The 12805-nt window shown below is 43.7% G+C and overlaps 1 protein-coding gene across 2 annotated transcripts in view; it reads left to right on the top strand.

The window, feature by feature from the left end:
• Positions 1–10229, top strand: part of DDX31 (DEAD-box helicase 31) — a 68720-nt gene extending 58491 nt beyond the window's left edge. The window contains exon 20 of one of the 2 annotated variants that reach the window (XM_030535496.1): positions 9750–10229. In XM_030535496.1, coding sequence (XP_030391356.1) covers positions 9750–9897 — 148 coding nt within the window. In that variant the 3' untranslated portion in view covers positions 9898–10229. The remainder of the gene's footprint in view (positions 1–9749) is intronic. The other variant, XM_030535497.1, reaches the window with a different exon arrangement.
• The last annotated feature ends 2576 nt before the right edge of the window (positions 10230–12805 follow it).

The raw sequence follows: 12805 nt of genomic DNA, 5'->3' as shown, positions 1-12805 counted from the left end.
AATACCTAACACTTTAGGGTTAAGCCAGTCTCTGTTAGGGATCTGATGAGACCTTGATGAGGGATGGGGGCAGATTACATCCCATCTGCCTATTGAGGGGTTCTTATACCTTCTTCTGAAGCAGCTGGTGCTGGCCACTGTATGAGACTATACATCGAACTAAATGGACCTCGGGTCTGATCCAGGCTGGCAGTTCCCATGTTCCTTTGTGCCTGAATGCTGTTCCAGATCCATCCAGTTATTTTCTCTGTGTGAGGGACTGTACGTGGGATAATCAGGATGGGGAGTGCTGCTGCTTGATTGCCAAGATGGACTGGGAATTCTCTGCTCCTCTGAAGTCATTTTTCAGTTACAAAAGTACAAAAAAATCGTGGGCACCACCAACTTCTAAGTCAATTACAATGATTCCATTTAACATTAAAGGCTGATATTTGAATATTGTCTCTTTTCTGGGAGGGGAGAAAAGGGGGTGTTAAAATAAGGAACAGAGCATAGAGTAACAAATGAAGAGTTATAAAGAACATAGGACTTACCCGATCAGCCCACTAGTCTGTGTTGCCTGCCTCATAGGGATCTTTATGAGGCTTAATTTAATTAATGGTTCTAAAACACTGTGAGCAAAATGTCATCACCAGGGCCTTTGGCAGTGTCCATTAATTGTTGCTTCAGGGAAAGGGAAGAGGTATGGCCTTGTAGTTAAGGCACTGGGCTGTGGTTCCAGAGACCAGAGTTCAATTTGCTAAATCAAGTCACATCATCTCTCTGTGTCCCCGTTCCCCATCAGTAACATGAAGATAATAATCCCTCATAGAGGTGATGTGAGGATAAATGCATTCATGAATTTGATGCACCCAGGTATTACAATGGGGCTGTCTAAGTAGCTAGGTAGGTAGAAAGGTTTAAAAGTTCTTCTTTAGATGACAAGCTTTTTAGTGCAAAGGTCAGACTAGCAGGTCTGTAAGGTGCCTACCACGCTGGCCAGTTGGATGGCGAGTTGGTCTGTTACATTTTCCTTCCCCACTAAGGGCCCAGACTGGGTGGGGTGCTCAGTTCCCTCCACTCCCAGTGACTTCAAAGTGAGCTCTGGGTGTTCAGCACGTCAGTGGTTTGGGCCATTTGGCTTTGTCTACATTAGAAGAATGAGTACCTGTTTCTCAGCTATGCTGCATCTGTACCTGTGCCACCAGAGATTAAAGCATTAGCACAGACAGGGCTCAGGTGTTTTGTACCACAGTGTCATGAAAGCCTTCTCAGAATTAGATGAGACACGGGTGAAAATGCCTGTGCCCATGTACATCACCGTTGCTGTGGAACATTGATCAGCCGGTCTCTCCTCTAGCTCCCCTCCTCTAAGTAGTGGTGTTGCTATGCATGTTCATCTGATGAGCACTTTGACATGGACTACATAGTGGTCAGTTATACTAACTCTCCTTGGAGCGATACATTATACCCCAAGTCATATCCTTCTCCTGATCGCTAGACAGTGCGCCCACACCCAGGTATTGGGGAGCAGAATGGGATGCAAACTGGGACCTTTTTTTTTTTTTTTGGTATCCTTGGCGTGCCACCTTTGAACTTTTCCTTGGCATTGACAACCTTGAAAAGACTGGCTCCTTTAACAAAAGGGCTCTCATAGGAAGATACAGCTGCAGCCTTGCTACGAAGCAATAATCTAATCATTAGAAGCAGCTTGCCTGCCAATTTGTGTGTGGCATTTACAGCTTCCTTAATATCACTTAATTAGTCAAAGGCAAATCTGGAGTTTTGCCCATTGAGGGATTTCTCTCAGTTTGGTTGATCGACTGTCTGCTCTGCAGAAAGGCAAACAGGACCAAATGTAAGATACAAGAGAAGGGCTGGAACCAGACTCAGAAATTCAAAGTTGATCCAAAAAATGCAGGAGGAATGGCCGGTGGGAGAGGAGCTAGTCAATAGAGACTAATGCACAGTCATTCCGCACGGTATTTCAAGCAAAACAGGCAAGTCCTTCTTACCAGCATCATGATGCTAGCAGAAGTTTTGTCCTGAAAGCAGAGTATGCTTTATAATCATCATATGCATGCGATGCAGAGGAGGTGCTCTTTGAATGCCTGTCTTATCCCACCAAAGCCGCAATACAGAATCTTTGCTCCATCTTTTAGCTTTGCAGTGTTCTAAGGCAAGCAGGTGGAGCCAAAAAATTGCAATGACCCACTGAACACCTCTCTCTGTTTGAAGAGTCTCTCCTGCCTGTTAGGCCAAGGGAGTGAGTAGACAGAGGCCAGGGTTCTGTGTGGTGAACAGCTCTCCAGTGGCATTTTTCATTCTGTCTCCATAAGGAGAAGAATAAGGGATGGTTGATAAGTGAGGGATCTGTCAGTTCTCTTATGTACAGCTATAGTGTGATCAACCTAGATAATTCGAAGGTTGGGTTCTTTGTTGGTTAACGTTTTCTGCAGCAGAACGACAATCGATACTCAGTGTGATCCAATGATATTTTCCCTGTATCTTACCAAGCTTCTTTGCATCAGCTGATGACGTTGTACGTAGGCCATCTGTTGACTTGTCGAAAGGAGAGCAGTATCAGTGATGAATTCTTTGCCCAAAAAAGCCTGGGTTGCCTTGGCTGCAGATGGCTCATCCAACATGATAGGTAGAAAAAGCAGGTGTTGCAACAGCCTTGGCCCAGAGGTATCCCAGCCCTGTTGCCTGGCAGAAGTTCAGCTGCAGGATGGAATTAGCTGTTGGAGATGCTGTCAAGCAGATTGATGGCATGATCCACATTGAAATGTTCTCTGATAAATTATACAGTCCGCTCAGTTCTTCTCCAAAGACACACCATGAGTTCTAAGTCTGTGCATCAGAACTTGATACACTTTCTAAACCTGGAGCAATTCTGGGAACTTCTTGGGTTGCTACAACTTACATGTGTTGGTTAAAGGTCATTGTGACTTGTTGCATTGCATTGCACCAGGATTTCACACAGCTCAAGACAAAGAAAGAGCAGGCAGTGCTGAACAAGTTGAAGGAAGATCACTGAGAGTGAGCTTATTCACAGTTAAGAGGTGATAAAGACATTATCAGAAGGATTTCTTGGAGTTACCAGATTTCTCATTATGGCCCAGGAACAAGAGTATTCTCCCAAATATGTGCCCTTCAACTAATCCAGCATCTAGGGGTTTTTGAATCAGAGATGAGCGTTCTGCACAGTTCTTCAATTAAATAAAAGTATCAGTGAAACATAGCATGTTAAAATGTTAGTGTGAAAATTACGGATAGCTTCAGATTTTTTTTTTCTCTCTCTCTCTTAGTCCTTTCCAACAATGAATGTTTGTTTGATATTCTCAAACCATGAGCATATTTTGCATATTCTAGCAAATTGAATCTGACAGAAGTAGCCTTCTCTGTTAGATATTCAGGACTTTGATGCACAAATTTTAGAGCCAAATAGGGAACACTAAGTCACTTCAGAATTTACTACTCCATGGTTCAGTGAGAGCAAAGCAAACTCTGGAGCTAATGTGCCACTGAGTTCATGGTATCAGAAGACGGCTGTAGAAAGCGACAGTGGGATTTTCAAAAATGCCTAGTAGGTTTGAGAGCACAAGTCTCATTCCGTCCCATGGGACTTGTGCTTCATTTTAGCTCTTTTGAAAATCACACCCCAAAATTATAATCTTAGATTATAAATTTATTTCTAGATTAGTAAGTATTTTGGGAGCAGGAATTGTGTGTTCCAGTGAGTAAATGGACAGCAGTAGTAGCGTCTAGCATTCTCTGTCAAGAATCAGGGCTAAATTGTGCTAGATTCTCCTAGACTAGTGGTTCTCAACCCATGGCTCGCGGTCCATTTCCAACCCAATCAGCACACAGCTGCGGCCCATGTGACATCCTCAGGGCCGTACAGGTAGTGTGTGTGTGTGTGTGTGTGTATATATATATATGTGTGTGTGTGTGTATGTATATATATTATGTGGATGTACCCCATATAACGATAGAGAGCTGCATATATGGCCCACAATGGTAAATAGGTTGAGAACCACTGCTAGCTATACAGTGAAGAAGACAGTTGAGCATATTGTTGATGTTACCATAATTAAAAAAAAAAAACACAATAAAATGACAACCCTTTGCAAACCTCTCTTAAAGTATTTTTCCCTCTCTTGTTTTAATTTTATCCATCCATTACTGTGTTTCCAATAGGACCCCAGTTAACTGAATTCTGAACACCCAAAATGTTCTCTTATCTTCATCACAGTCATGTCCCCCGGACACCAGCATTTGGACTTCAGCTCCTCTGTCATTTCTCTAAATCCTTTACATTCCCGGAACACTTCTTGATTAAAGAGGGTTGCACCATAAATCAGAAGGCTCTAAACCCAGAAGAGGTGTGCATGTTGTCATGGTGTTCCAGGTGACTCCATCATGGTGGATGTCTCTCAGGGAGCACAGTGGCAGCTCTTCTGAGAATTGTTCTCTCTGTTGTGCAAAACAATACTGATTCTTTAAACTGGGGGGAATCTTTAGAACAGTAGCAGTGAAATCTCTGTTCAGTTTGGTATTCGCTTTTTATCTTGTGTTTGAAACAGCCAAAGCCTTGATTGGGAATGAGAAACAACGCATCATGGAGAACATTGGGGGCGGGGGGAAACATTCTTCTTTAGACTCGCGTCATCTTAATTCTCTTGTTGAATTCCCAAGACTGACTGACTCAATTACATATTTTTTTCTACCTTCTGATGTCACAGGTGACTCTTATGACTTGGAGACTGAGAACAAATCTCAGGAGCAGATGATTGCTTCAAATGGGCAGATAAAAGCAGAAATTATAGAGAAGCAGAACAGTTTCTGGGTGTTCTCCCCACTCTCCTGTGCCCATCTCACTCCTGTTTCTTCCTCTCAGTTGTCCAGAAGGTCTCAGCAGCTGCTGAAATATTCCGAAACTTGGTTTGGTGCAAAGCGTCAGCAGCACTAGTCTTGTTTTGGATCTTGGCTGTGTCACAACTCATTTCTGTTGGATGTTTCCCTAGTTTTCCTTTCCCTCTGCATTTTACCATCAGTGGCCTTGGAGTCCAGAAGGTGATAAACATTTGAATCCAGTCCACTTGCAAAGCCATCAAATGCCCAAGACAGTGTGAAAGTGATGATTCATGCCTGGTACGGTCTGCTGGGGTGCTCAAAGTAGGGGTTATATTTCTTGCACCAAGCAATGGTACTACAGGCTTCAGAGCAGCTAGGCTGAAGGATGGTGCTTGGAAGATACGAGTCCAGGAACAGGCATTGGATTTTGCTTTGAGGGGAGGAGAGGTTGTTGTTCATTTAGGAGCTGCCTGACCGCCTGCATGGAGGTAGCATTCTGGGGGGTGGTGACTCTCGCATTGTGGGTCAAGGTGGGGATGGGAGGAAACTGTTATTTTTAAGAGTGATGAATACTGGGAAGAAAATTTTCAAATCTAGTGTGTTTTTTTCTCTTGTCTATTTTTCCTCCAAAGGCCCCGCAACTTTTCCATTTATTTTCTGTTGTGTCAGTTCTACATTATCTCTCTCTCATTTGAAAAGGGAAACCAAGATGTAGGGACGGGGATGTCCTCCTGAATTCACACTCCAGCACTGGGCACTTTACAGAGACTTCAGAAATGTCGGGGGCAGGGGGTGTATGAGGTTGACCTGGCTGCCAGCTTCTTACACTGATAAACCCCTCTGGATACTAGCCTGGTTTTGTATTCAGAGTGATGTGGGAATCGCCTATTATACTTAGTGTGCGTCAAATGACTCTGGCTTATTGTATCCCCTGGAGTGCTGAGCTTTTTCCTCTTTTGAAAACTGGCCGCATCCGGCCACCTTCATCTTTGCTCAGGATAAAACAAACCATTTTAGGCCATTTCCTCTGCTCCCATAATTATCTCTCTTCAGAGGCTCCTGGTGCCCTGTTCTCCAAGGCTACAATTTAATTACAGGTGTGCACAGGCAGTTTTAAGTGTGGTCTCTTATACCTACCAGTGTGGAGGTTTATTCCCCAAATGACACCACACAATTATGGACTTCTCTCTCTCTCCCCCCTCCTTGTCCCTCCACCCCTGCCCCACTGCACAAACACAGCTTTGTCCCCACCCTCTTAATGACATGATTAGAGGGACTCCAGAGGGACTTTGATCTTACCTATCACCTGGCAACACTAAAACCATCTTCTAGATGTCTGACAAGAAAGAACAGGAACCAGGGCTGTCTCTGGGTAGAGGGTGCCAAGTTCCTAGCTATGTAGCCCAGAGCAATGCTTAGACCTTTAACCGGCCTGGCACTGGAAATCAGGGTGTAACTATGCCTCTGAAAAGTCGATGGAACGAGCTCTTGACATCTGTCCCAATTAGTGCCTCCGATCCAAGATTGCTTTAGGTGATTCTTGGCCAGAGTCCAAACGCCGCGAAGATCAGATACAGTAGGAACATAGGAATTGTCAGACTAGACCAGGCCCACGGTCCATCTTGAACAGCATCCTGCCTCTGACAGCAGCCAGGTCCAAATGCTTCAGAAGACAGTACAAGGAACCCCATAATGAACAGCTAATGGACTGACTTGCTTATAGAGGAAGTTTCTTCCTAACCCCCAACACTTAGTGTCTATCTTGTGCCCTGAACTATGACATTTTCTGACCCTTACACATTTTACTCCATCTAATGAAAGAGAGGAAGAGGTTTTTTAATCCATTTAAATGTTTGCCCCTCCTCTCTGAATTGTGCTAAAATCTTGGCATTTCAGAGAATCGGGATAGGTCTGTGTGTTGAGAAACCTGTTCCTACCAGTGCCCCTAAGTTACCTGGGTTTGCAGAACTCTACCTCGAACGCGGATGGCTGCTTTTGGAATGGCTGTTCTGGAAGGAGGAATTTAACAGGCTGTGGATTTCTCTGCCCATCATGATATGTCCTGGTTAGGGCTCAAGAGCCTGTCATGTCTAGGTGCTGGGTCACAGAAAGAAACCTTGGACAGTCCCCCAGTTATGGGAACACAGGTTCTGTATCTACTACAAATGTGTTATGCAGTTGTGAGCCTTTCTGCAGAGCCCCTCACCATAGTATCTGGGGGCACCACAAACCTTCATGAATGTAGCTGTACAACAGGGTGTGGAGTGACAGGGGGCGTATTATCGTCCCTGTTTTGCAGCTGCGGGAGCTGAGGCACAGTGAAATAAAGTGATTTGCCCAGCATTGCACAGGGAGTCTGTGGCAGAGTCAAGGACTGAATCCAGGTCTGAGCCCACAGCCCAGTGTCATAACCACAAAGCCATCCTTCCTCACTGTGGTCATCTGGATGCTGTTATTCTTGTAGATGAGACCCTAGCGATCTGCAGTAACTTGGAAGTCAGTGGAGTTTCCGGATTTACTCTGGTGAAACTGAGATCAGAATCTGGCCCGGTGATCCTGACCTTCCAAATTTACTATTGCTATAGATTATTACTACTGCCTATGGCTCTTCCTCTTCTTTAAATAGGGTCCCGACAACAGCAGTGCTGTATTTTTCTTAATGATTAGTGTAGGTTCTACAGCACAGCTCCATCGATTTGTGGCACTGGTTACAGGAAGCAGCCTCTTCTCTCCTGCATTCCCATTCCCCCCCTCTCCCTCTACAGCTGATCACTGTAGCAGGGGGTATTGATTTACTAATTGGGCAGTGATTTCACCTGATTGATAATAAAGTGCTGTACAACCTCCCTGCTGAGCTGAAATTCAGCCTGGCGGCTACTGGTAGGTTACTTGTCCTCAGCAGCAAATAGTTCTGTGTGGTTAAGTAAACTTATCTGTTGCCCAGTAATACTCAAATTACTGTAGTAAGTGCTTGGAGATGCAATGAAAGTGTCAATCAGAAACTTCATCATATGTTGAGAAACTCACCTAAATAAGTAAACGGTGACTAAAGTTACTGCCTGAGTAAAAGTAGGTGACTGCATGCTAAGACTCCTCGGTTCTATTCCTGGCTTTTCCCCAACTCATTACGTGACTTTGGGTGAGTCATTTCACCTCTGTACCTCAGTTTCCCACTCTGCTAAATGACCTGGCACTTGGAAGATAGCATAACACAAAATGCAAGACTGAACGACTATGGTTTCTAAGGCTCTAGTCTAATGTATACCCCTGTATATAAATGAGTATCACTGCCAGAGTATGCGCAGGGTTTCTGTTGTATACCATCACCTCCTGTAGAGGAGCAGATACATTCTTACCTGCTTTGCAATGGGCTTTGAGATCTGTTATTACTATTTATTAGTTATATCACTCTAGCACCTACAGGCACCTACCACAGCAGGGGCTTCACTATGCTAGGCACTGTCCAGATACATAGTGAGTGATAGCTCCTGCCCTGAAGAACTTACACTCTAAACAGACAAGACAGCTAAAGGCTGGGAGGATAAACAGAAGCCCCAAGAGGGGAGGTGACTTGCCCAAGGTCATAGAGCAGGACAGTGGCAGAGCCTATAGAACCACTAGCAGATCCGTTTTGGAATGTAGCAGCCAGTCAGAATACAGTCGCCTTTGCAACAGTCGCTGGTGCAGAAGCTGTCAGAGTTCCAGGCAACTGTACCTGTCTTACCCCTCAGTGATCTGGTTCATCAGCCATCACCTCTCTTGGGTAGAGACCTGCATTTCTCTTCTTCCTGGCTGGGGTATTTCCAGGCTGCACAATTCCGTGCCTATACTGTGTTATTGCCCGCAAGCCAGTGTGTGTAAACAGGCCAGCATCGGTGACTCTTTCTTCAGAGGCTATAAGTGGCATAATTGCCCACATGTATACGTTAGCACACAGGTCTTTCTAAGCAAGCACATGTATTCTTAAGGTGAAAGAATCAGAGAGAAAACATTTTAAAAGCATAAAAGAGCCTAATAAACTTACTTACTCAAGATCACCCTGCCCGCCAACTCCTGCAGGTGCTCTGGTAGGAATCAATCCTTCAAACCCTTGTGTTTACAAGTTCATAACAAGCACACCTATGCATACTTTTCCCTTATGCAACTTGATCTTCCAATTCTAGGAATAGATCATCATATGGTCCCTTCCTTGGGGCATAGCTTCAAAAGGGTGGGTTTTGGCATACCTGGGGAGGAGGCCAGGAATTTTTAGTCACCTCCCCCTAGATATTTCTCAGGAAACCCACTTCATACATATTGCCCCAAAAGACCATTCTTGTCTGCTGTATTGTTCAGTGTGGTCCTTTGATCAGCCAGGCCCCCAATAATACAGAACCTTTGTATTTCATGCAGTGGACTCCAAAGATACTCAGATTTAGTTCAATAAAGTTTTTCCAGGATATTGCAGGAAATTGCCATATCTGCCACAAAACCCTACGAGATGTGTGTGTTGTTTGCGGGCTACAGGCAGAAAAGATTGTCTTGGATTGGGGTGGGTTTTTTTAGCACAGGGTTTAGTTCTGTTATAAAATGTTTTCATTGCTCAGTGTCTTAAGGCTGGGTTTTTTTATTTGCAAACTGCTGTGTCACACACTTCAGCCGTCAGCGCCTACCCCCCCACCAGAGCATTTGTTCAGAACAAAGACTCCCTTTTAAAAATGGCATGATATTTTGCCACTTTTATGAAAAACTGTCACAGCAATATCCAATTCTGCATGAGACAGAATTTCAAAACAGGCATCAAGGAGAGGAAGCTATACTTGTGCTAATGCACGATTGTCACCTCTGCAGCTGTAGAATAAGTCACCCACCAAACTGGATTTCAAAAGAAAAGAAATCTAACCCCCTTCTCTTTGCTCTCTTCTTTCCAGGCCTGACCTTCGCAGGAAAACTCAAGGCAAACGCCGCCTTGCTGAAATCTTGCGATCTGAATACTCTAGTGGGATGGACTCTGGTGTATCCAAGGTCAAGAGAAAGAAAGGACACGGGAAACCTGGCAACAAGAAAATGCTGAGCTGAACTGGGAGTTTCCATCCCTTTGCTGCAGAAACTAGTTCTGGAGAATGCATGGGGCAGAAGGCATGCAACACAATCAGAGGTGCACCAGAATTTAACAGAGAATTTTTAAAAGGCTAAACCCTCAGAGAGCTGAGCCCCCAGAAGACCTGAATAGAGCCGAAATCAAACATGTTCTGTTCTCAGTCGAGATTGCTCCATTGCAAATAAATTCAGCTTCATGAAGATGCACAAAGTGTCTAAGTTTTGCTGTTTTAAACCATGACCATTGTTTTTGTAAAGAAAATGTGGAGCAGTCAAATGAAGTGTAGAGGGAAATGTGCAACCACCAAAAAATAAAATAACCATCAAATAGGTTAAGATAGGAGCTGAGGTCATTGGGGCGATTATGATGTTTAAAAGGCCTATAGGAACCAGTTGTTTGGGTTTTTTTAACAGAGAAAGCTGAAGTAGTGCCGGGATGTTACTATCTTAGTTGTTTATTCTGAGATTAGCTAGTATCCAAGCCTTCGCCTGACCTGAGCAAACTGTGGAGCTTGGGCTAGATCCAAATGGCATTGAAATGAATGGCAAAACTCCCCGTCATTTGGGAACAAGATTGTGTGTAAATAGACAAATGCTCCATTCCCTACGCCTCTCTCGGGCAAAACGTCGAGGTAGGATTTGTCCCCGAATCCTTCATGATTTAGTCACATGTAATACGTCTTGCTTGTCAGCACAGAAAAGTCTGTGAGGAACATTTCTAACACTTAACGATACCATTATTTTGTAGCGCGCTTTATTGCTCATTCTGAAAAGCACATCGACTTTAGCTGTCCCTTGCATCGGTCAAGCTTATTTATTTATTTTCTTCGCCTTTTCAGGAGCATATTCTAGGCTAATTGATTTGTCTCCTTGTGTTCCTCTGTTTGCCTTTGAAGTGGAAAGACCCAAAAGCTGGACTTTCTTCCTTCTTTTATTTATTTTATTCCTCCTCAGAACCCAGGAGGGGGGGGACTCCTGGGAGTTCTTTGTGGTGTGATCGGAGAGAGGCTGTGATTGGGCCCATTCATGATTGCCTGGCACTTGGAATAAATCCTAGCCCTTTTGAAGTCAATGGCAAAACTCCCAGTAATGTCAGTCGGGCCAGGATTCCATTAGATCGTCATTCTGTACAGGAGATGGCACTTTCTCAAGGCCTAGTCTGAGACTGTAGAATGAGTTCCCCACTGAAACTACGGACCTTTGCAAACTTCACCATCTTCCACTCTGAGTGCAAGGCTCACTCCGTCAGTCTGCCTTCTCTAAGAAAAACACACAGCCAACACACACACACACACAAACAAAATAAACTCCAACCAAAACACAAACCCTACCAAAACAGAGCGCTCCACTGCACACAGTTCTCCCCCGGGGAGAGGATGAGAGAGAGAGAACAAACTACACATGACAGATGTTAGTCATGTCGCCTAATGCACTACCATAAGGGGCTCAGATAGAACAGCAAGGAGGGTGGTATAAGAACACATATGAAACAGAATTCACAGCAGGGCAAAGTGGGCTTAAAATGTACCCGAATCAGCATGATATCCCCTTGGCACTGAGATAAGTGATGACACACGCTGCAGAGTAACAGTGAGGTGTGTCCCGTGTTGCAGAAGGGGAGCAATCAGTCCAAAAGTATTTATTTGGGCAAGTGAGTGTAACTCTTGAGAATCAGAACAATTCTTCCCTCCTCCCTCCTGGGTGATCACTGAACAGTAACTTCCTGGTTTTAAAGCAGTAGTTTTTGAGAAAGAAGAATGTGAAAAAAAATGCTCCAATGTAAAATAAAGTGAAGGGCAGAGAGTCAGAGCGTAATCAGGATTCATTAGATCAAAATTAAATAAAGAAACCACCCTCCTGATATTTGGGGGAGGGGAAAGGGGATGGGTTTAAAAAATAACCTGAGGCTGAAAATGACTCATAGTGTGATGCAAAAAGTGTAAGCTTGGGGAGAATTGATCCTGTGCATGAAGAGGGGGGAAGTATGACCTTCTCCAAGATGACTGTCATATGAGAATTAATAGAGACTGTTGGTGAATTTATAATACTAATACCAAAGATCTGCCAGCACCTCAGTCAGACATTAGGAAATCTCACTCTCTTTATTGGGGCATGTCCTGGGCTTGATGGAACAGTGAGCGATTAAGGTTTTTTACCTGTATACCTTTCTCTGTGAGCCTTACCGTCCTTTAGTTGATAGCTGTGGATTAATGCTGAGTGATTCTGGGAAGGAAGGTGGGGGTGATCATCAGAAAAAATGCTAAAGGAAATAGATGTATATTTAAAGAAAAGTCAAACATTTATCTGATCATGATCTTGAGGTCCCTTCTGCAAACCTCTGGATTTATGAGTGGGTTTATATATAGCTAAATTCTGCTCTCGGTTACACCTATGCACCCCAAATGATTGCATTGTCTGTCCCAGAATCTGTATACTGATCTAGTTTATCACATGTAGCAGCTTTAGCTAATTTTACCTAAATTTAAACCACATTTAACATAAATCAGTATCTGAGTGTTGCTCTTGGTATAGATATTCTATCTCGTTGTGTAAAAACCTCAGCATAATTCTACTGTGTATTTGTCTGTTTTTTAAATTTTAAAGGGTGCCTTTATTGTCCAATTGACATTTAGTTTGATTTCAGAGCAGAGTTTGGGTTTAAAAATAATAAAGCCTCTTGGTTTTAGTTTTCAGTTAATCCTACCTGTTCTGATATGCTACACTTCAGATTTCCATTCATATATACCCTTACAGTGAAGGAGTTCTATTCCTGGTGTGTGGATGGAGCCTGGAATTCTCACTCTAAAAAACGCTCATGCACCTTCTTGCTTATATCTTTGGACTCATGTTTATTTAGATTGTAAGATCCATGGGGCAGTGACCACAT

Source organism: Gopherus evgoodei, chromosome 16, assembly GCF_007399415.2.
Source record: "Gopherus evgoodei ecotype Sinaloan lineage chromosome 16, rGopEvg1_v1.p, whole genome shotgun sequence".
Taxonomy (NCBI): domain Eukaryota; kingdom Metazoa; phylum Chordata; order Testudines; family Testudinidae; genus Gopherus; species Gopherus evgoodei.
Note: the sequence above shows the minus strand (reverse complement) of the source record. Positions and strands in the feature narration are given on the sequence as shown.